The sequence below is a fragment of the Bombina bombina genome, chromosome 2, assembly GCF_027579735.1.
Source record: "Bombina bombina isolate aBomBom1 chromosome 2, aBomBom1.pri, whole genome shotgun sequence".
NCBI classification, from domain to species: domain Eukaryota; kingdom Metazoa; phylum Chordata; class Amphibia; order Anura; family Bombinatoridae; genus Bombina; species Bombina bombina.
In genome coordinates, this window is record NC_069500.1 from 571,751,459 (window position 1) to 571,777,415 (window position 25,957).

Consider the following 25,957-nt stretch of genomic DNA (forward strand, 5'->3'; position numbering starts at 1 on the left):
AGGAGCTTTGTGACGTAAACATATTTATCTCACTGTGTAACTCTCCACTGATTTGTTAGTACATTTGTGACAGAGCTTTTATCCAGAATTCCACAGCATGCTGCCCCTTCCCAGCTGTTCAAGGGTTAAACTGTTCCCTCTTGCAAGTGTTTATTGAATGCTATCTACAAACCCTCAGAAGTAGGAAATGAGGTGGGTTTAAAAAAAATTATTACATATTTGATTTCTGCTCATGATGCATTTGTTGCAGTCCGTTCTAATAAGAATATTGAGGTTGATCACAATTCTTTTGAAGAACGTATTCAACAGAAAAACACCAGTAGAGTCTATGGATATTTTGTAGATAAACCATTGGATAAATTTTTCTGAAGGATAATAATTAATCCCATTATTGGGGATAAATGCAAATAAATGTGCACGTTTCTTTTATAAATAACATGATATTGAAACCAATGTAAAGGACCTGTTTTGACAGCAAAATCCCCCCAAAACAAAACAGAATAATGGTTGTGATGTGCTGTAGTGAATCAGGCCGACTGGACATCGCTGCAGGCAGACAGCATATGTTGTCCGCATTTAGTACTGCACAAACATTTAACCAGAAATGCTTGTGCAATGCCACCCCCTGCTAACTGGCTGCCAATCAGCCACCAGCAGGGGCTGTCAATCATCCCGTATAAAACCAGGATGATTTCAATGGTGGCGGACAGGTTAAGGAGCAGCAATCTTACGACCGCTGCTTCTTAACTTTTGTTTTAGGTGAGCCAGCAACCGCTGCTTGATAAATGGAGCCCATAATCTTTATAAAGGAGTAAGTTTGTGTTAGAGTGTTCATTGTATCTAAATGAGACATTTTGCTAGCTAAATAAATATCTGTTTAATTGACCACAGCTTTGGGCATGAAGCAGATTAAACAGATATTCTGCTCTATGTAAGTTTAAACAACATTTAACACAATAGTTGTTTTGAAGCTGAAATGGGGGATCCTACACTGCAGCAAATAGAAAAAATAAAATAAAAAAGAGAAGCGGAAAGAGAGCTGTTTGGGAGGGATCGGGGAAGTGTCAGGTGGGAGGCTGATCTCTACACTAAAGCTAAAATTAATCATACAAGCTACCTGATTAACTCCTTCACTTCTGGGAATAATGGCAAAAAGCAATGTATGTCTGCTATTTCTAAACAAATGTGATCCCAGAGATGCTTTTACAACCTTTTGTGTTGTGATTGCACAAGCTGTATTTAAATAATTTCAGTGTGAAACCCAAAGTTTGTGAAAAAGTTAATGATTTGTTTTATATGACCGCATTTGGGGGTGACATGGGTGGCATGAAATATGCCAAAACGGGCCTAGATCAATACCTTGGGTTGTCTACTTTTAAATGGAGCGATTGCAAAAATGCTAAAAATGATCTGGTATTTTGGGCAAGTCCTGGTAGTGAAGGGTTTAAAGCACTAAAGGTACCACTGCCTCCAAAGCTTTCCAATAGCCATCAAATGCTCACTGTAATTTAGAAAGGGCAGTAATATTATGCAGAGCCAACTAAAAGTTATATAATGTACACTTTCACAAATTATTTGGTGTATGGGCTAGAATATGTATATATTTTACTACATTAGGGTGGCTTTCACAGGCACTCACAATAACTAAAATGTAAAATTTTATATTTTTTTAGACGAATAAAAATCTTCATTCTTAAAGGAATATGAAACCCACATTTTTTCTTTCATGATTGAGACAGAGCATGTGTTTTTAAACAACTTTCTAATTTACTTCTATTATAAAATGTTCTTTGTTCTCTTGGTATTTTTTGTTGAGCCGGCCCATTTCTGGAGAACTATATGGCAGCAGTTTTGCAAGAATGTTATCCATTTACAAGACTAGAAGGCGGCACTAGATCCTGTCATATAGTTCTCCAGATGCCTACCTAGGTATCTCTTTAACACAGAATATCATGGGAACGAAGCAAATTTGATAATAGAAGTAAATTGGAAACTTTTTTTAAAATGTTATGTTCTGTCTGAATCACAAAATAATTTCTTGGGGTTTCATATCCCTTTAATCTTCAGCGAAAAATCTTACCTTTGTATGGACATAATGAGAAGAAAAACAGATTACAAAAAGCAACTTATGTGTGAAATGGTAATTAATACATAGCACACAGTGTAAATAATATTCCTCTTGTATTATATAAGAATCTTATTGCAGGATAGTTTCTTATTACAAGTGTGCAGAAATAAGAATAGGTGTCTGGGGGGGGCGGTGCTTTTCATTTTGATTGATAGATTTAATTTACTACAGCAGGTGCCTTGTAGATTAGCTTCAGTATCACAAGCTTCACTTTTAATGGCAACTACTTTTTATATTGATATAAAAAATCAGCAGCATTTACACATGAAGATAATGCTATATAATAAAACATATTTGCTTGTTGTATATGAGCTATCAAGTACTTCATTGCAAATATCTGCGTAAAAAATGGTTTTAAAAGCTAATGTTGCGGGTTGGTTGCAGCATTAACTATTTACATTCAGATATTTAGTTGTATATAGATGACTTTGATCAATACAGTTACTTAAAAGTTGTTTTTTAGCAATGCAATTGTGATTTTATATATTAGATATATCAGTGTTTTACAAATGCCAGGGGCTACAGCCCTTAAAAATTTATGCCTTGCATTTGTATATTTTTTGATCTTTCTGCAGTCATCTAAAGAAAGTTTATCCCTGACTCCTAAATATATATGGACTGGCTAGTGGCTAGTTACATATACATTTGTCAATCCTTGCTATTATTTTTGCTGAGCACACAGATTAGCGAAACCCCACATGCATTGACAGCATTGATAGATAATCTCCTGTATGATGCACACTTGCTATGTACTGTGAGTTGGAAATCTGGACTCACAGGAGCAAATTGTGGAGTTATGCAGTCAATATGATTATTAGTGCAAGCATGCTAATTATTGCTTGGTGCTCATTTAGCCTTGAGAGCAACTAAAGCTGTCTGCATATAGTAAGCTCTAGATATTGATTGTATGAAATAATGTTTTGAAATACATGTACAGAGTAATAAATGGTGTATTTGGACAGGTGGATAATTTCTAGTCACATAGGGAAATGTGTAAAATGAATAATTCATGCATCATACAATACTTCATTGACAGCAAGAGTAGAGGAAAGGCTTATTTAATGATGATTATTACAGAAGATTTAGAGATGAAAGCATTCAAGCAAAACCACCAAGATTCTTTGTTCTTATAGTAAGGTTAATAAAAGCAGAAAAAGGGCAGTGAAATTGCAACTTTCTAGAAAGTGTAACAAATGTAAAGACTTTTTTTTACAAATAACATAAATTAAGAACGAGCAATGCCCCCCAAAAAAAGAAAAAGGAACAATATTAATAATCAACGACTGTAAAACCTTAATTTGTATATGGTGGTATTATAGACGGTATTGTCAGAGGAGGAGTAATAGCAGGTGTCATGATTTGACATTAAAGGGCAGTTGATAAGTTAATAGCATAATATACTTTTAAAGGGTATTAAGTATATAGACAAATTTCAGTCATAGGACGCATATAGTAAATGATTTGTAAAGCGTGATTTAAGTATTCCTACGAATTAATGAAGCTAATCCATTTTAATATGTAGATCGGCAAACTGGAGAAGGTTCTTTTAAGTTGTCATTTTATTCTCTGTGAGTTCCTTGATCATAATATGGGCATTTACTGAGGTTAAAATGAATGTATATATATACTGTAGCTGGTCCTCTATATCTGTGTTTTTTTATGGTTCTGCAAATATTCACATTTTAGTAACTCTAGACTATGCCATTAACACTGAATGGCTTTCTTCCCATTTTTGTAATTGTGTTAAAATATGTTGTGTTTGGCCTAAGTTCATATAAGTGATCCATCAAGCAGTTATTTTCACTGATTTCCTGATCAAGCAAATGTATTTTATATTTCAGAAAGAAACCAAAGGCCAGTTTCTCTTTGACCATATCTGCAACCACTACAGCCTGCTGGAGAAGGATTATTTTGGGATTCGGTTTGTTGATCCAGAGAAGCAGCGGGTATGTTTAGTAATGTGTCTGTCTATCACCAAATTATTTTAAAGGGACACTGTGCTCAAACATATATATATGCATATGAAAGGTCAGTATTTCATTTTTTAGGCCTGAAATAATGTAAAATAAAAGCTATTTTAATTTAAATGGAATATAATGGTCAGTATCTGTTGTGAAATTTCTGCTAATGGTACTTGTTGCTATTTCTTGTTGGCAATAAACATAAGCAAGATGTACCGAACAGCCAAAATACACAACTGATACTTCAGTGTTTCAGTTTTAAGATAAGCAAATTTTACTTTCATTTTTAGGCAAATACAGCATCCATATGCTTCTCTTCATTTGTAGTGCAATGTCCTTTTAACTTAAAATTGACTTGCCATTGTAGCAGTGGCATTACTGATTTTAAAAAACGAGTACCTTGTTCTATGGCTAGTCACCACCCTATGAACACCCTCTTTCTGCCCAGAATGTGAGTTTAACCCCTTAATGACATACCCTGTATGTCAGCTGAGGTTTTCACTGTAAGGGGATAAATAGAGTGGCTCTTGACAACATCTGCTATACCAGGCCGTTGCCAAATGCCTCCTTGAGTCAGACATGTAGTAAAAGTGCATCTTGCTACTTTTGGCAAGACCGGCGCTATTAAGGGTACGTCCTTGTCATTAAGGGATTAAGAGAAGGGACCTTCTCTGCAGTATATCAGCCTGTTCCTGTCTAAAAAGTTAAGTCTAGTCCCAAAATACCAGGCAATGCCTCTGTGAAGGAGAGAGATGGCAACCTCAGGTATACGCTTTGGTTGTGTGTAGGAGTTGTCAATGAGGTATTATTGGGTAGTAAGTCCCTTTCTGGTTCACCTCCATCACCTCAAGGACTTTTACAGATACAAATGGCTGGATAAGAATGTATACAACTAATTTTTCAATTACTTTTCAATATAGTTGTAACTGGTGGTTTTGTAACTTTGGTGGATTATTCAGGTTTAAGTGTTTTTAAATCACATTGCTGGTATGAATGGTTTTGTGTTCAAATAAAGATACAGTATGAATGCGTTTTACTAATTAGCAATACATTATCCCTGTTGATATTTGCATAGAACAGCAATCATTTTTTTTTTTTTTTTTTTTTTTTAGTAATTTTTCTTTTATTGAAAGTAAAAAAACAAAAAAGACAAAAACAAATCTCTAATAAAAATATGCCATACAAGGCAAAATGACAGGTTTGATAAAGATACAAATATATATACATTATATAAGAAAAAAAAAAAAAAAGTTAATGTCATACACACAATATTGACATACATTGACCGTTTATATCATTACACCAATGAGCTAAGCCCAGTAGCCCATGTCTTTCAGACGTCTTTAAATAAAAAAACTATACTTAATATTACAATAATAAAAGACGACTAGACATGGTATCATAGCTCAAATAGTGTAGACTAACTCAAACAATAATAACCAATAGGGCACAAATGAGGTTTATAATACGTAATATCATCTAAGCTTAATACACTTAAGCCATAAGGACCCAAAAAGTAAATAACTTAACAGTCTAGAGCTCATCATTTTAACTTGCTGGGACTGAAAAAAAGAAAAATAATTTTTTACCACTTACTTAATTTAGTTTCCCTAAAAAAAGAAAAAGGAAAGAAAAAGTAAATTAAGTTCCTCCTCTCTCCCCAGCCCCCCCCCTCCCCTCGCCCCCTCCCCCCTCAATCAGTGTTAAAGCCATCATTATGAATGATCGTTTATCTTGGTTCATAGCGCTCCTATTCCCTGTAACTGGAAATCCATGAAGCCGGAAAATCACCATGCAGTACAAAATCTGCGAAACTATCTGAGCTTAAAAAAGGGAATAAGATACGTTTTTGGATGGATAAGGTATAGGACTTAATTATGGGTAACCAGTCAAAAATGAATTTTTTTATTTTTTTTTCATTAGAGGATTTAAGGTGAAAAGATTCAAAAATTATTTGATTCTGTATCTCTTGCGTAACCATAGCGAAGGAGGGTACATACTTTGATTTCCAATTTTTTGTGATGAGATGTCTAATAGACATAATAATGGATACTAAAGTTTTTAATCTCAGAAGAGAATCATTGACATGGAAATTTAAGAAAATGATATTTTCTGAGTTAAATGAGACTACAGTAGCATAGTGTTTTTTTAACCAGAAGGAAAGTTTATTCCATAATTGTTTTAATTTTGGGCAATAGTAAAACATGTGTAAAAGGTCTGCCTTGAAATATGTACATCGAGGGCATTTAGCGGATTGTGAGCTATACATTTTTGCCAGCCTAGCAGGTGTTATATATGACCTATTTATGATTTTAAAATGAGACTCTTTCCAGCTGGATGGAATTCGACATTTGTTTACTAAAGTACAACTATCCTTTAATTCTCCGTCTTCCAAGTTTGGACAATCTTGTGACCATGAAGCAGAGATATCATTAAGACTGAGTAGATTCTGTTTATTGAGCATAATGTCATACATGAGAGAGATTGAAGTTGATCCCGTTTTGTATTTTAAAATACATTTTTTAATATCGGACCACGCTAGGCACCGACCCAGCTCCCAATTATGTCTATTGAGGTAGTGTCTTATCTGAAAATAAGCAAACATATCTTGTCTGGAGAGATCAAATTGCGTGACAAGAGACTCAAATGAACATATATAGCCATCCTCATGAAAAATTTGATATATATTAATAAGTCCTTTATCCATCCAATTCTTGAAAGTTGCCTGAGAATAACCAGGAGAGAAATCGACCACTCCAATTATTGGGAGTAATTCGGAAAAAGAGTAATCAACACCAGTAATAGAGCAAAATTTCTGCCAAGCTCTAATAATGTTATTTATAGTTATCAATCCCTTGATATTATAGGGTAACTCCTTTACTGGACAGTGCAAACTAGCTTTAATAGAGAAAGGAGTTATCATATAATTTTCCATTATCGAGCATGAAAAAATATTTGTGTCCGCTAACCAGTCTATGGCGATTTTAGCTAAGCAGGCGATATTGTAATATTGTATATTTGGCAACGCTAGTCCCGTGGAATCACGTGAGTTCATTAGTTTTTTAAGTGCAATACGTGGTTTCTTATTTTTCCAAATAAATCTAGAGAAGAAAGAATATAATTTATGTTGATCTATCGCAGGAATCAGTAAGGGTAGGTTCTGAAGCGGATATAATAATCGAGGAAATACGATTGTCTTAACAAGGCTAACGCGCGCCGAAATCGACAAAGGAAGAGAGGTCCAATTTTCTAGATCAGTTTTAATCTTCCTCATCAAGGGAGGAAAATTCAACTGATACCAGCAATTGGGATTGGGATGAATATAAATACCTAAATATTTAAGTGTTTCTGATGTTTGGAACGGGAAGTTAAACTTGGCACGGCTATCCTTTTTAATCCACATTAGTTCACTTTTTTTTGAGTTGATTTTATAACCTGAAAATGAACTAAAAGTGCTTAGGCAATTTAAGAGAGCAGGAATTTCTTGTACAGGATCTCCTAAAAATATCAGTAGGTCATCTGCATAGATTAGAAGTTTTAAAACTTGTGGGCCAATTCTGATACCACTAATAACGTCTCTAAGCCAAATTGCTAATGGTTCGAGAGCTATATTGAAAAGAAATGGCGAGAGAGGGCAGCCTTGCCTAGTACCTCTACCTAATGTCAGCGCAGGAGAGACATTAGAGTTAACTAAAAGATATGAGATTGGGTTTCTATAGATATTATGTATGAATCGGGTAAATTGATTTCTAAAGCCAAATTGTTCAAGCGCTCTAAATAGGTGATTCCAAGCGTTTGCGTCAAACGCTTTTTCGGCGTCGAGGCTAACTAGGGCTTTGTCTTGTTTAACTTGTGTGAGTTGTGTTGGATCAGTATTATATAAGTAATCTATACATGTAAGTACTTTGCGGATACTTTTTGAGGAGTTCCTAGAACTCATAAAGCCTGTTTGGTCGGGATGTATTATTTTATCGAAAGAAATAGAGAGCCTGGAAGCTATGATTGACGTTAATATTTTGTAATCTGTATTGAGAACAGATATAGGTCTGTAAGATGCAGGGTCTTCCGGGTCTTTATCTTTTTTAAGGATTAAGGAAATATTTGCAGCAGTAAAATATTTTGAAATTGGTTGATCATTAGTAAAATAATTATTAAAAAGTTTTTCCAGAGACTCTACTACTTCCTCCGACAAAATTTTGAAAAATTCAGCTGGAATGCCATCGGGACCCGCTGCCTTGTTTAATTTAGACTTGGTTATAGCATTTCTAATTTCCTCTTGGGTTATAGGGGCATTTAATATTGCTATATCTGAGTCTAACATTTTCGGAAGATTAATCCTGGACCAAAACCTATCTTCTTGGATTGTATCTGGTTCTATTCCAGCATATAATTGTTGATAGTAAGTATGGAAGAAATTAACAATTTTATTCGGGTCCACGTATCTTTGAGTACCTGACTTTATAGCCAGAATATAATTTTTCTTTTTCCTATTTCTGGTTAATTTGGCTAGGAATTTGGCGGAACAACCATGAAAGCCTTTAAAAAGAAGATTATTTCTAGTTTCAACCTCTTGAATTTTTTGCTTTATTACAATATCCCTTTCCTGCCTAGCTTCAATATATTTCTTCCAATTTTGGTCATTACGTAGATTATTATACCTTTCATAGGCAATTTTGATTCGATTTACTAATAGTGTCTCTTGTGCAGCCGCTTTCTTTTTTATGGTACTCAAATAAGCCTTTATCTCTCCTCTTATGACTGCTTTAGCCGTTTCCCAAAAAGTCTCTATTTTATTAATATAGGTTATGTTGTTTTCACAGTATTCTCTCCAAGTTTGTCTCAGCCAGATCTTAAATCTGGGATTATTGTACAGATATTTAGGAAAATAGAACGTAAGATTATTACTCTTATGTTGACTTAGAGAGGGAAACAGGATCGATATGCTAGCATGGTCCGATATGACAATATCATGTATCTGGGGGGTTGACCTAAATATAGATAAAGATTCGGATAATAAAATATAATCGATTCTCGAAAATGTCCTATACGTTTTGGATTCACAAGTAAATTTCCGAGAGTCGGGATTTTTAATTCTCCAAATATCGACAAGTTTCATCTTATCGCAAAAGGATCTGAAATATTTAGCTTGCCGATCATATTCTTGTTTATTTCTAGTGTCAAATCTATCGAGATCAGTAGATAAAGACATATTAAAATCACCCCCGACTATAACATTTTGGTTAATATGAGGAAATAGTTTAGACTGGATTAATTTCCAGAATTTGGATGAATATTTGTTAGGAGCATATATATTGCATAAAAATATTCTGGCCTCATGGATTTGAATTTGTACTAAGAGAAATCTAGCTTCTGGGTCCCTTTCTATACTCAAAATCTTATAGGTCAAATTTTTATTAATTAAAATTGCAACTCCATTTTTTCTAGAGGCACATGGGGTTGCTATGACTTCCCCAACCCATTTAGACTGAAGTTTAGATATTTCAACATCTTTAAGGTGGGTTTCTTGTAGGAAAACAATTGAGGGGTTTAATTTCCCCAGTCTTTGAATAACTATCTTACGTTTTATTGCTGAGGTTATTCCTCCTACATTCCAGGAAAGGAGCTTAAATTCCTCAACTAAGTTAAATCCTGTAGTGGCCATCAGCTAAGATTGAAATACTCAAATTCACAAATATATCTACCAATAGCTGGAGGCAATAGGGTGGGGGGGGATAGGGGGAGAGAGAGAGAGAGGAAAAGAAGGAGAAAAAAAAAAAAAAAAAAAAAAAAAAAAAAACAGAACAAATAAGATACTGAACTTAAAATTAACATTAGGAGCCATCTGAGAGATATTTCTGCGCTTCTTCTAGCAATCATTAACCTTCTAACCTTGGGGTGAGCAAACCTTCTTTAGTTGTATGCTCTTTTTACAATTATATAATAATTGTCTCTCTCCACACCCTGGGGCATAAAACCTTGGATTATACTTTATGGGGCATATTTATCAATGTGCGAGCGGACATGATACGAAGTAGCGTATCATGTCTGCTGCACATCGATAAATGCCAATATCATTGCACCAGCAGTTCTTGTGAACTGCTGGTACAATGCTGCCCCCTGCAGATTTGCAGCCGATAGCAGGGGGTGTCAATCAACCCGATCGTATTCGATCAGGTTGATTTCTGTCCATGGCCTCAGAGCCGACAAGTTATGGAGCAGCAGTCTATAGACATACGGAGCTTGATAAATATGCCCCAACAAGGTTTTTGTGCATATTATTTTGCTGTTCTTTCCCCCATCCTGTGTTCTTTGTTGATGTAATTGTTTTGCAGTTATATGATAAAGCCACTTAGGAACATATATGTAGCAGAGTTAGCCTTGAAATGTCAGCAGGTGCATTTCAAGTTATGAGAATTGAAATTGCTCAATTTTCAGAGCTAAATTACACACATTATGTGGCAAAATAAATAATGAAAATATAATGCAAAGTTATTTCATTACACATAACTAAACATTTTGGGCTAGATTACAAGTGACACGGTAAACTAAATTTAGTGCAATATTACAAGTTAAAAATAAATGCAAATCGCATTTTATGCTCTTCAGGTTAGCGTGACTGAAGACCTTGGCCCCTATTTAAGAAAGTCTGACGGACCTGATCCGACAGTGCAGATCAGGTCCGCCAGACCTCGCTGAATACGGAGAGCAATACGCTTGCTGTATTCAGCATTGCACCAGCAGTTCACAAGAGCTGCTGGTGCAACGCCGCCCCCTGTAGACTCGCGGCCAATAGGCAGCCAGCAGGGGGGTGTCAATCAACCCGATCGTACTTGATCGTGTTGATTTGCGGCGATGTCTGTCCGCTTGCTCAGAGCAGGCGGACAGGTTATGGAGCAGCGGTCTTTGTGACCACTGCTTCATAACTGCTGTTTCCATTCGGAGCTTGATAGATAGGCCCCCTTGCGTAAATGGTAGGGAGTTTAAAAAAAAAAAAAGCTGCACCAAACACGACATTAATACATTAAAATAAACAGGGGCCGATTTATCAAGCCCCATATTCAGCCGTATGCAGCTGTTTCCATGTGGAAACAGGAGTTAAGAAGCATGGGTCTTAAGACCGATGCTCCTTAACTCGTCCGCCACCTCTGAGGTGGCGGACAGCAATCCGCCCGATCGGATACGATCGGGTTGATTGACACCCCCTGCTAGCGGCCGATTGGCTGCAAATCTGCAGGGGGCAGCATTGCACAAGCAAATATTCATATAAATATCAATTTAAAAAGTTATAAGGGTTATATGGTATATATCAAGGTGTTTGACTGGAAAGGGCGATTTTTTTTATATATATATATATATATATATATATATATATATATATATATATATATATATATATATATATATATATATATATATATACACATACATACATACATACATACACATACACACACACACACACACACACACACACACACTCACATATGTCTAAATATCATATGGGGCTGCCGTGTTCCTTGTTCAGAAGAGAATTGGCTGGTATTTCGGGCCTGGACTGACCTGTATAAGCGGGTTCAGATTGATATACTTCAGGATAGCTCTCCACTGTGAAAAGCACATTTGGGAATAAAGAGGCTGCTCCTGGGGGGTAATTGGCCAGAAGACAAGCTATTGAAATTTTTTGTTTGCGCCTGGTTGAGCTCCTCTATTTGTTGTTAATATATAAATAAATATATATATACGTCTAAATATGTGTAAACGTGCATTTATGCGTGTATATATGTATATACATACATTATAAACACACATATACACATGAACTTAGTGCGGTCACAGTATTTGAAGTCAAGCGGTTAGCGCATGTCAACTTGTAAGACATGCGCTATCCTGTGAACGCAATATATTTATTTTCAGTGGTATTAGCGCTCAAGCTTTAGCGCTAAATTCAGCTCCATTTGTAATCTAGCCCTTTATTTAAAAATCTCAAGGTGTTTACTGTCCTTGTAAAGGGACATGGAAGTCAAATTAAACTTTCATGGTTCAGATAGAGCACGTCACTTCAAGAGACTTTTCAATTCATTTCTATTATCAAATTTACTTTGTTCTTTTGGTATGCTTTGTTGAAAAGTATGCCTAGGAAGGCTCAGGAGCATCAGATATACTCATCTAGGCCTTAGCAGTGTATCGCTGCTCTGAAGCTAAGCTTGCAAGGGTTAAACACATAGTTATATGCAAGCAGTAGTGACAATAATACAATACTCTAACACATTAGAGCATTTTCTTTTTGCACTTTATATCCCTTTAAGTTATGAAAGTCACAGATTTTCTTTCATTATGTCTTCCCACAAATAATACTATGTACTGTATCATTTAATCAATAAGTGCAGTTTTTACATTATCAGATCATTATACATTGCATTCTGTAATACAATCAAACAGTATCACAGATGTGCTGGTAGCTTAGAAATTCTTTATAAGATAAAGTTGTGTTAAAGCTGCATTTAGCCAAGAATAGGAGACATTCTTGAGTGCTTAATTACAATGTAATTAGTATCTGTTTTTTTCCATCTGCACATAAATTAGAATGTTTATAATTATATCTTAAAACAATGGTGTGTGTTTCTAAAACTAAGAAAATGCCTAAAACTGATAAACCAAGATTAAAAGGAAAGAGAGAAAAGGTTAGAACTAATTATACTTTTAGCCCACTATGGGTTTGGATGAATTACATATGTACCCAAAAAGTATGCAATTTACCTAAAATGCTGTGCATAACTATTGGGCTGAGAAGACGCTGGCCTGTAATCAAATAGAAGGCCTTTGTTGCAATGGGATGTCTATGTAAACAGCTCAGGTGTCTGTATAATGAAAACAACATTTTCCACGTAGGCAGTAAAAAAATAGATTTGTAAAGGATGGAACTACAAAATAGAATCCCTTGACAAGAGAGGGGACCTGGGCTTGTAACTATTTACTGGATATGTTCAAAGCAATTGTTTGTATACGCAAAATTATTATTTCTGATAATTATATACTAAACACTATTATGTACTAAATAGGGCTTCACAAATATAGGCTTTTAGAATTTTTCTTCTGCCTCGTAACACTTTGAGTTGCTAAGTCTATCAGTTTACCTTTGTCCAAATTTACTTTAATATTCTTAAATGGTATATGGCTAACATTGGTTCATTTTTGGAGCGCTAATTGCTACTGCATGCTCGCTTGTAATGGCTGGTTATTTATTGTGAGCCGAATTTACCCATTTAGGTGCGTGCGATAAATTAGTGTTCCACTTGTAATCTAGCCCAAAATTATCTAAGAAAAGGGGGTGAACCAAAAATTGCTGGCAAGTTGCAAGCTTACTTTCATAGAACGTAAGAAAGCTCACTAGAATGCAGAATCTCACAGGGAAGAGCACATTTGACAATTCACACCTGGAACTAACAGCAACAAACAAATCAAGTTAAGCTGTTTACTGTGTACTTCGTTTTGCAATAATTTTTATTTTTTCTATCTGTACAATTAGTGCTTTGTGTATTTCTAAAAAAACCCTCAATAGCCTAGATTCAGTGAGACAAAACCATTAAATGTACAGACATAATTTACTTACACCTAGATTACAAGTTTTGCGCTATAGAGAGTGCAAAACGAACGCAACAAAAGTTGCGTTATTTCACCCTCCATAGCACTGCCATTACGAGTTTTAGAAAAGCTGCCTGGTGCGTGCGATATGGTTGCGATGGGCTCCATACCGCACAAAATCCAAGCGCTGCTTTGACATGCTCGTGCACGCTTTCCCCACATACATCAATGGGGAGAAAGTGTTAGAAAAAAAAATAACACCTGCGATTGCGGAATGAAAAGCTCCGTAATGCAACCCCATTGATGTCTATGGGGAAAAAAAAGTTACGTTTAAACCTAACACTCTAACATAAACCACACGTCTAAACACCCATAATCTGCCGCCCCCGACATCGCCGGCACTGAAATAAATGTATTAATCTCTAATCTGCCGCTCCTGATATCGCCGCCACTATAATAAAGTTATTAACCCCTATTCGCCTGTACCCCAACATCGCCCACACTATAATAAAGATATTAACCCCTATTCTACCGCTCCCCGACATCGCCGCCACTAAATAAAGTTATTAACCCCTAAACATCTGGCCTCCCACATCACTGCCACTAAATAAACCTATTAGCCCCTAAACCACCAGCCCCCCACATCGCAAAAAAATAACCCCCTAACTTTATATTAAAATTACAAGATCCCTATCTTAAAATAAATAAAAACTTACCTGGGAAATTAAAAAAAACTGTTTAAACCATAAATTAAACTAACATTACTATTATACTAAAATTAAAATAACTATCAATTAAATAAATTAAAGTACTTATTAAAAAAAGGAACACTACTAAAAAAATAATCTACAGTTACAAAAAAATAAAAAATACAAAATTGCAAAAAATAACAAACAAAATTATCCAAAATAAAAACAATTACTCCTAATCTAATAAGCCTATAAAAATAAAAAAGCCCCCCCAAAATAAAATAAAAAACCCTAGCCTACAATAAACTACCAATAGCCTTTTTTAGGACATTTCCCTAAAGAAATCAGCTCTTTTCCCTGAAAAAAAATACAAAGACCCCCGCAACAGTAAAACCAACCCCCAAAATAAAAATCCTAACTCTAACAAAAACCTAAGATACCCATTGCCCTGAAAAGGGCATTTGTATGGGCATTGCCCTTAAAAGGGCATTCAGCTCTTTTTCTTGCCCTGAAAAAGGGCATTTAGCTTTTTTAAGAAAAGCCCAAACCCTAATCTAAAAAAAAAACCCCACCACCAAAAAAGTAAAAAAAAAAACCTAACACTAACCCCCGACGATCCAGTTACAGTTTCTGAAGTCCGGACATCCAGGTGGCGAGGTCTTTATCTATCCAGGCGGCGTCTTCTATCTTCATCCAGGTGGCATCTTCTATCTTCATCCCGGCAGCGCGGAGCAGGTCCATCCTGAAGACATCCGGCGCGGAGCATCCTCTTCATAAGATTTAAAAAATCAAATCAGCCAATAGGAATGCAATGGACGTCATTTCGAAAAGGCTTGTGCATTGAAGATTCAGTGTATGGCGGCGAACGTATAAAGAGAATGCCCTGTGCGGGATGTCTTCAGGATGGACCCGCTCCGCGTCGCCGGGATGAAGATAGAAGACACCTGGATGGATGAAGACCTCACCGCCTGGATGAAGACCTCGCCGCCTGGATGTCTGGACTTAAGAAACTGTAACTGGATCGTCGGGGGTTAGTGTTAGTTTTTTTTCTATTTATAATAGTAATTTTAGTTTAATTCATAGTTTAAACTTAGGTTTTTAATATTTCCTAGGTACGTTTTTATTTATTTTAAAATAGGGATCTTGTAATTTTAATATAAAGTTAGGGGGTTGTTAGGTTTAATTGTTTTTAGTTTAATTTATTTTTTTGCGATGTGGGGGGCTGGCGGTTTAGGGGTTAATAGGTTTATTTAGTGGCAGTGATGTGGGAGGCCAGAGGTTTAGGGGTTAATAACTTAATTTAGTGGCAGCGATGTTGGAGTGTGGTGGAATAGGGGTTAATATCTTTATTATAGTATGGGCAATGTTGGGGTGCGGGGAATAGGGGTTAATAACTTTATTATAGTGGTGACTATGTCGAGGAGCGGCGGAATAGGGGTTAATTAATTTTATTTAGCGGCGGCGATGTCGGGAGCGGCAGATTCGGGGTTAATAACTTTAATAAGGTATTTGTGATGTGGAATGGCCTTGGTTTAGGGGTTAATAGGTAGTTTATAGGTGTTAGTGTACTTTGTAACAGTTTAGTTATGAGTTTTCTGTAACAGTTTTGTTGCGTAAAACTCATAACTACTGGTCTCAGATTGCGGAATGGATCGTGTCGGTATAGGCTGAAATGCAAGCATTTTAGCCTCACCGCAAAACTTATAATGGCAGCGCTATGGAAATGCCACGCAAAAACGTCATTTTTTTGAGTGCGGGACTGACGTTGCGTTACAGGCTAAAATGCTTGCGGTACAGCTATACCGAAAGACTCGTAATGGCTGCGTTGCTGTTTTAACGCTGAAATTGCCATTTTTTCAGTGTTAAAACACTAATGCAAAACTCGTAATCTAGGTGATTGTTAACCATTTGCAAAAAAAAAAGATAATACGCCCAAGGATTTATTCTTCCTTTTTGTCATCTTGTTTATTTTTTTTTACTTTGTTTTTGGAAATTTATGTTCTACCTTAATTTTACCATCTACATTGAATATGATTTAACTTTTTTATTTTTTACTTTTACTTTTAATAAAAAAATAATTATGTTCTTAAAGGGACATTAAACACTAAATAGATGCTAGATAGAATGATGTATTCAAAGAGAAGATTAGTCTGAGAATAACATTAGCTGTTTAAATATTGACAAATTAAGTGTAACGTTTTAATGTCTATAAAACAATGGGAGCTGCCATGTTGTAACTTAGGTTCATTTTCTGATATAGCCAATTAGGGACAGTTATACGTAGGTCACTAGAGTGTGCAGCCAATGGCTGTGTGAAATATAACAGTGTTCTGCACTTCTAACAGAAACTGAAAAGCTCACAATTTCAGAGTGGAATTACAAGACTATGGGGCCTATTTATCAAATGTCTTGCAGACCTGATCTGACAGTGCAGATCAGGTCCGCAAGACATCGCTGAATGCGGAGAGCAATGCGCTCTCCGTATTCAGCATTGCACCAGCAGCTCAACCAGGGAGTGTCAATCAACCCGATATAACTCGATCAGGTTGAATTCCGGCGATTCCTGTCCACCTGCTCAGAGCAGGCGGACAGGGTTATGGAGCAGCGGTCTTTGTGACCGCTGCTCCATAACTTGTGTTTCTGGCAAGTCTGAAGACTCGCCAGAAACACGGGCCATCAAGCTCCGTTCGGAGCTTGATAGATAGGCCCTTATGGGACAAAATAAATAATGAAAGTATATTGTACAGTTTTATCTATATATACAATTTATCATGTTATATTACCATCTCAAAGTGTTTAATGTCCCTTTAATGTAATTTTGTTTGCATACTTCAGTTAGATTTTTACAGTGTACTCTCAGTATTCTTCTTGAACTCCTTATTATACGGAATTGTTGGTTTTGTCCTTTAAAGATGCACAGCTATCAAGGCCCTTAGAGTGGGATCCCATGTAGGACCTTTTTTGAGTATCCTACCTGAGCTATAGTACTGTTTAGGACCTTTAGAACACAACTGGTCATGAGTGGAAACTGCCACTGAGCCAATCAGCAGCGATAGTTGCACAACAGGGTACTTTAAAGGGTCAGTAAACATAGAAAATAATATTATATAATTCTGCACATAGTGCAGATTTATATAACATTATATTTGTGCTAGAGTTATATAACCTAATATTGCCTGCAAAGTTTTATTAAAAAATAGTGTTTTCCAGACACGCTCTCTGTGCTCTTCTCAGCGGGTCTGTTTTCTACACAGAGCGCATCTGGCCAGCTGTCTAGTCACAGCCCGGCCCGACCGCGCCATTATACTCAGTGCAGCTCGCTCCTAAGTAAGCATTTGGTGAAAGCCTCCAGTTGAAATGTGTTTAATGTCTTCAGTCTCTTCATGCTCCAGCAAAGAAATGTCATGCACTTATTGTGATTTCAATACACCCATAATTTACAAGTTTTGATCTTGTACTATTGGAAGATAATAACAAGACTTAATAAAACAATAAAGATGAAAAATCAACAGCACTTCATTAAAGGGGCATTAAAGTAATTTTATATACGCACAGTATATATCTCCAAGCGTGACATTGCAAAATGAATACTTACAAAATACATGTTTTAAAAGCATTAAAACCTATCATTTTATTAGCAGTATATCCCATCTGAAGTTTATCTTATTCTTATCTTGTCTTTTGCATCCAGTAAGGGACAAATATAAATGTCCCTTTACTGATCAAACAATTACTGTGTAGAACATTGTTGGCTCAGGGTTCTGTATATTGTAGGATACACTCCTGTCTATCTGGAGCGTTATGGAAAACCACAGCTATAACTTAAATTACAGGAAATCAAGTCATAATATATAGAATAAAAGTAAATTTTATATTTGAACTTCCAGTTACAGCATTGAACCACAACCTTTGCACAATTTGTAGTAAGCTGTGATATCATTACTAGCATTTCGGAAGCCCAACAGTATAGTGAACTGTATCTGTCTAGCCTCTGTGAACTTAGCAGATACACTAGCTATTATACAAATATGAGTGCGCACTAATATTGACTCACACTTTAATTACTGATCTCTCATTTTTCTTTTCAGCACTGGCTCGATCCTAACAAGCCCATTGTCAAGCAAATGAAATGTAAGTGTTCTCAGCCTACTGTGTAATTACAGCCTTGTCTGGCAAATATCAACAAATGGTGTTGACAGTATGTATTAACCTGTAAGGTCTAGTTGTAATGTTGTCAACACATACAATGATGCAACTTTCAACCATTGGATAAACAAGCCATTGTGAAGAACATTCGGGGGTATGCTATTTGCTCAACATTTTTGTTTAATCTCTTTGGAGTCTTTCGGAGACAGATAAAATTGGGTCTCCTCCTGAAATGACTGCATATGTCTCTCCAGTTAATTAAAGAAAACAATAAATCAACTATGTAAATACCAAGATGAGAAAATCTATAATCACAACTGAAAAGAGAGTTGGGTAAAATAAATAGTTTTTTAAAATGAAACAAATAATTAAATCAGTGTTTATGTATTTTCTTGTACTTCCTGTTGTGTACATAGTACTGTTTTAAATTATCCCTTGGTAGTAGACAAAGAAAATAAAGAGCTATTAAGTATTTATTAATTTATTAGTATTGTTATTGTCATTTATTTATACACGGATAAAGGTACAAAGATAGAGGTAAACAAAACAAGGATTTGTGACAAGATACAAAAACATAACAGACTAAACAAATCTAGTACAGGAGGAAGTGGGCCCTGCTCCAGAGAGCTTACAGTCTACAGGTTGAGGGTGCTGAGACATAAGATTTGGGGTAGATTGTCACGTGGATGGTAGTGGCAGCAGTGAGTCAAGGCAGGTCAAGATTTTTATTGGGTAGGATGAAAAACAGAGGAGCTATAGTTAATTAATGCTAGTAATGAAGTAATCATTTGAGTAAATAAATATAAATATATATACAAAGATGTGTTTTGTTTATATAAATATTGTTGATAATGTAACTAACACTGACCATGGAAAAAAGAATTGGTGATAATATATCAGTGATTTTAACGGGACATAAAGTTTCCATTAAAAAATGTTCTGATGTGTTAGAACATTTTCTCGTTGCACTATTAATGTGCCTCTTCTTATGTGTTTAATCCTTGCAAATAGATTAGAGGCACAAAAGTGAAAATGACACTTTTTTATATGTTCATGGGTTAGTTAGAGCGTGCTGTTGTAAGAGACATTTCAAACAGTTGTACTTTTCAAATTGTATTGAAGACATTTAGTAATCATTCACAGTGCAGACTGGAAAAAGTAAGTGAACCCTTGAGTTTAGTAATTTGTAGATCCTCCTTTAGCAGCAACAACCACTACCAAATGTTTCCTGTAGCTGCTTATAAGACTTGCACTACGTTGACAATGAATTTTGGGCCATTTATCCATACAAATCTGTGTGAATTCTTTTTTTTTTAGATTTCTCTGGCTTGCCTTGGTTGCACAGCCCTCTTTAGGTCATGCCCCATCTCAATTGGTTTAAGAACTCTGACTTGGCCATTCCAAAATACAAATCTTATTTTTTTAGCCATTTTTTAATTGATTTACTTATGTGCTTTGAGGCATTGGGGCCGATTTATCAACCCTTTGTCCGACATGATCCGATCAGCGGATCGTGTCTGACAAATATCCCTGAATGCGGAGAGCAATACGTTCTTCGCATTCAGCATTGCACCAGCAGCTCTTGTGAGCTGCTGGTGCAACCCGCCCCCTGCAGATTCGCTGCCAATTGGCCGCTAGCAGGGGGTGTCAATCAACCCGATCGTATTCGATCAGGTTGATTTCCCGCGATGTATGTCCGCCTCCTTAGAGCAGTCGGACAGGTTATGGAGCAGGTTATGGAGCTTCATAACTGGTGTTTCTGGCGAGCCTGACGGTTTGCCAGAAACACGGGCCTTCAAGCTCCATACGGAGCTTGATAAATAGGCCCCATTGTTTAATGGCATTACCCAACCACTCTTTAGCTTTAGGTCATGGACTACTGCCCTGACATTTTTCTGTAAAATATCTTGATACACTTTTGAATTAATTGGGGCCTATTTATCAAGCTCCTTATGGAGCTTGAAGGCCCGTGTTTCTGGCGAGCCAGAAACACTAGTTATGAAGCAGCAGGCCAGCGGTCTAAAGACCGCTGCTCCATAACCTGTCCGCCTGCTCTGAGGAGGCGGACAGACATCGCGGGAAATCAACTCGATTGGGTTGATTGACACCCCCTGCTAGCGGCTGATTGGCCGCGAATCTTCAGGGGGCGGCGTTTCACATTCACAGATCAGTGATTTTATTGTCTTCTTGACAAACCATGTCATACTCTTCAGTTTAGTCTTCACAATACAAAGCAGGAGCGCTACAATTTTGCAGTGGCTGTATTACTGTTTATTCCTGGGGGCTTCCTAATATTTCTTATGTAGCTTAAACCGAGTAAAAAAACTGCAATAATGTAACGCTTCTGCTTTCTGTTGTGCAAGATACTCCTCAGTGCAAGGTACAGCTGTCAAAAATCAGCAATGCCACTGACCTGTGAAAGTGCAGAGCTTTACCAACTGGCTTCTTTATTGGGTTAAAATAAAAGAATAGCTTTAAGGAGAGCTGCAGGTACAGGAGGAAAATAAATATCTTACACCTAGATTACGAGTTTTGCATAACGGTTTTAACGCTGAAAAAATTGCCATTTCAGCGTAACACAGCCATTACGAGTCTTGTCGGTATAGCTATACCTCAAGCGTTTTAGCCTGTAACGCAATGTCAATCCCGCACTCAAAAAAATTAAGTTTTTGTGTGGGATTTCCATAGCGCTGGTATTACAGGTTGTGCAATCCGGCTAAAATGCTTGATCCGTTCCGCCACCTGAGACCAGTAGTTATGAGTTTTGCGCAACAAAACTGTTACACAAAACTCATAAATAAAATGTTACAAAGTACACTAACACCCATAAACGACCTATTAACCCCTAGTCTGCCGCCCTCCCGCATCACAAACACTATATTAAACTTATTAACCCTTAATCTGCCGCTCCCGACATCGCTGCCACTAATAAAAGTTATAAACCCCCATTTTGCCGCTCCCCGACATCGCCGCCACTATAATAAAATTATTAACCCCTATTCCCCCGCACCCCAATATCGCTGACCCTATAATTAAGATATTAACCCCTATTCCGCCGCTCCCCGACATCGCCGCCACTAAATAGTTATTTTTTGTAATTTAGTGTTTATTTTTTGTAATTTAGTATTTGTTATTTTTTTGTAATTCTAGAATTAATTTTTTTTAGTAGTGTTAGTTTTTTTTTAATGTGTAATTTAGTTTATTTAATTTGTAGTTATTTTAATTTTAGTATACTGTAATAGTTATGTTAGGTTAATTGTTAGTTTAAACTTAGTTTTTTTTTATTTCACAGGTAAGTTTTTATTTATTTTAAGATAGGGATATTGTAATTTTAATTTAAAGTTAGTGGGCTGGTGGTTTAGGGGTTAATAGGTTTATTTAGTGGCGGTGATGTGGGAGGCCAGAGGTTTAGGGGTTAATAAATTTATTTAGTGGCGGCGATGTCGGGGAGCGGTGGAATAGGTGTTAATAACTTTTATTAGTGGCGGGGGTTGTCGGGAGCGGCAGATTAGGGGTTAATAACTTTATTTCGGTGTTGTGATGTCTGGGGCAGCCGATTAGGAGTGTTTAGACTTGGTGTTTATGTCAGGGTGTTAGGTTTAAACTTAACTTTTTTTCCCCATAGACATCAATGGGGTTGCGTTACGGTGATTCGCCATTTTATTTCTAACACCTTCTCCCCATTGATGTCTATGGGAAAGCGTGCACGATCACGTATTCTCAGCCCTTGGATTTTGTGTGATATGGAACTCATCACCACCATATCGCACGCACAAGGCGGCTTTTTAGAAACTTGTAATGGCAGCACTATGGAAGGTAAAATAACGCAACTTTTCGCACCCTCTTTAGCGGAAAACTTGTAATCTAGGTGATAGTGAGTAGTAACCCTGTTACTATAGTTATACTCAGCAGTGCAATGTCCCGTTAGGGGTATGAGGTTTAGTTGCTAGGGGGGTCAGTGGGACAATTGGTTGTACTTTTATTGTACTCCTCACCCTTTTAAATTTGGGAGAGGGTTTACAGTTTCAGGCCTATACTCAATACCTTGGGGTATATTTATTAAAGTGCGGATGGACATGATACAATATATTTATCATTGCACCAGCAGTTCTTGTGAACTGCTGGTGCAATGCCGCCCCCTGAAGATTTGCGGCCAATCGGCCACTAGCAAGGGGTGTCAATCAACCCGATCGTATTTGATCTGGTTGATTTCTGTCCGCCGCCTCAGAGCAGGCGGACAGGTTATGGAGCAGCGGTCTTTAGACCACTGCTTCATAACTTCTGTTTCCGGCGAGCCTTCACACGGGGCATCAAGCTCCAAACAGAACTTGATAAATTGACCCCCTTGTGTATGTTTGCAGTATAGGTATCATCTCACTTTTTCATATCTGGGTGGAACATGATTGTCTTGGGAGTCCAAAAGAGCTATGAGTTATTTTTTAGTGTGATTGAGAAATTGTTTAAAAAGGTGCATGAGACTCTGGATCCTGAAGGACCAACTACCTTCAATAGGAAGTATTTTGCAGCCCTGTCAGAGTTAAACTCTTTAGTGAGTGCATATGATGAGGCTACCATGAAGTGAACTTGGCAAGACTACAACACCTGTCATGTTACTGGCCTGAGGTTAGTGTATTAGTGTTTTTCATTGTATTTTACAGTCTAAAAGTATTAAGGATGACGATGGAGAGGATATTCTGCATTAGGCTGTAGACTGCTTTAGTTTATGTTTTTGTATCACAGTGGTAGTGAAATGGTCAATAATGTTGTTCAGTAATAAACTAAGGATAAACTTCTTGAGTAAACAAAGTAATTGAGTTTTAATAGAAGGCAATCATGAGAGTAATAATTTTCCAATCCCACGTGAGTTATAAATTATTGTTTACTAAGTATTACTGCTCACCAAATGACGTGTCATGATAGTACACGGTGTGCCTGCATGAAGCTTTCTATATATAATTTTATTGTTAAAAGAATATTTGTGAAATTATGTGTTTTGATCCCTAGCATTCTACATAATGCCCCGGTTATTGTAAAAATAAATATGGCATATTTTAATCATGGAAAAATGACAGAAGATGAGGATGATCTCACATAGATACTGTATATCATGCAGACAGCAGACATTCTCTGGAGTAAACATGCTAAAGGTTAGCTATACTGTGGGACCTCAAGCTGAGTTGTTCCTTATGGGATTCCCTAAAAGAAAGTTTGTTCTAATATCTGTCTACCAATAGATCTACAGGAGTTGTCCTCTTCGTCCACTGAACAAGTTGACCCTAGAGATAAGTTATTTTATTGGTAAGAACACCTGTTAAAGGGTTAGAAATCTAAGTCTAAAAATACTTTAAAATACATTATAATAATTAGAAATATACATAGAATAAAACATACCTAGTTTGACAAGGAATTTAAGCTTCTAAATATATAAAACAATAGTTTATATCTTTCATAGAACAAGTTGCAACGGCCGCCCATAAAAGTAGGCAGAGCAATATTCAAATATATGGCCATGCAACATCCAATCACTACGTAGTTGCGCCAGCTTATTTAGAATATTTATAATCTGTTATGTATGAACACATAGTATGCGCACTTGTGGGTAAAATGCTAATTCAACATCTTTGCTAATCCTAAGGATGTGTAGTTTTGCTAGTCAGTCATGTGGTGGTTATTATACCTAAATCCGATTTAGATGCTGACGATCCGTGTCATCCTCTAACTCTGATGTCACAGCGTCAATTGAGCCTCCTCCCACCTAGGGTGATGACGTGCCTACCCCGGAGTCATCTGAAGCACTATACGCATGCGTGAATTCATATCTATTAAAACTGTGCATGCGGGCTGCCATGATTGTTCTACTCAGGTAGAACTGCGTAATACGCTGGACATAATGATAAAACCGAGGGGTTGGGCAGCAATAAGATTTTCATATGGTAAATGCAGGAGAACTAAAAAAAAATGTAATACATGTTATTTGCATTTTTAAAATGCTTTTCACAATGTTTTTAATGCTGTTAAAAAAATTGGGTTAACTATCCCTTTAATTTCAATATCAATTGCTATAAATTATTCTTATATTTATACAGTGCTTTTTCATATGCATTACTGTATAGCTTATTATTTCTTTAATTTTAGCCATTTGGGTTTTTGCACAGCAGTCTAGTTAGGATTTTTTTATTTGCAATTTTTGTTTTATGCTTCATAAAATGGGTCTCTCAGTGTTAGCAAGTACAGAGGAGGGGTATAGAGAATGGAGTGCAAGTGAGGACATCTGGACTGGGAACATACTGAATTGTATTACATTGTAGGTAGCTGTATTGGTTTATTATCTCCAATATGTGAGTTATGAGGACAGTTTAAAAGGTTCTAGAATTGGAAGCATTCTATAAATGGATATCAAATTATATTCATAGATAGTAGATGGCATTTATGACACAATCACTGAATTCCTTGCAGGTGATAAACGGGAGCTGGTACTTCATTATGGAGAAGAGTGGGATTTTAACATTAAGACAACAGATATCAAATGATGAGGGAAACACTAACGAGAAGAAGAATTCAATAGCCATTTGATGCAGCTGAGGGTTTTAGTGATCTCTCTTAAAATAGTTAATTAAGCTTTGGTAAGATTAACTAAAAAGAATGTTGGTGCATGAGGCTAATGTGGTGATTTTGAGAAGTTCGGAATCACTGCTATAAATCTACCTTTTTTTATTTTAAACTACTACCACAATTTTCATTTTATTCACATTTCATAGAAAATTTGTTACATATAATATTCTTTGATAAATGTAATGTCTGTACAACTACAAACATTATTAACTATAGAAATTATTAAATTCTTATTAAGTCTAGTTGTAATATTATGTAACGATTATAGGAAATCACTGTGAACATAGAAGCTATGTCTCCTGTAAGTTAATTATAGCTGTGTCACTAATGAATGTAATGGTAACTGGACCATATTTATTTATCCACCACAGCTGTCTACAAAAAACAACTTGCCTTGAAATGTACATGTTTCTGATCTTTTAATAAATTGAATAAACTTGATAATTGTTTATGCACATAAAATATTGTAATTGATTTTCTATAAAAATGCAAATTCAAATACTTAAAGGGTTAATGTAACCCATGAACTTTGTTCCACATACTTTTCACAATTATGTTTAAGTAAACCTAAGGTTTGTCGTGTTTAAGGGGATATTTTAGTCTAAAAATACATCAGTATTTTTATTTATTTATTTATTATTATTTTTATTAGAGAATATTATATTTAAATAAATTCCCTTGTATGTGCAAATGGCAATTAAGAGAAGAACAAGGCTTTCAAACCATATGGGGTTTTTAAGCAAAGACACTGGACAAAGATTATAAAGGTGAATGAAGGTAAGGATTTCTCCTGTAAGTGATCCAAAAGCAAACACCAAAAATAAAAAGGGCATGATAAG

General features: G+C 36.2%; 1 protein-coding gene across 1 annotated transcript in view; it reads left to right on the forward strand.

Moving 5' to 3' along the window:
• The window catches only part of FRMD3 (FERM domain containing 3), a 431,322-nt gene that overhangs the window by 153,203 nt on the left and 252,162 nt on the right, over window positions 1-25,957 (forward strand). Inside the window, exons 2-3 of the mRNA XM_053702458.1 lie at window positions 3,970-4,074; window positions 18,449-18,491. Of these exons, the coding sequence (XP_053558433.1) occupies window positions 3,970-4,074; window positions 18,449-18,491 (148 nt within the window). The remainder of the gene's footprint in view (window positions 1-3,969; window positions 4,075-18,448; window positions 18,492-25,957) is intronic.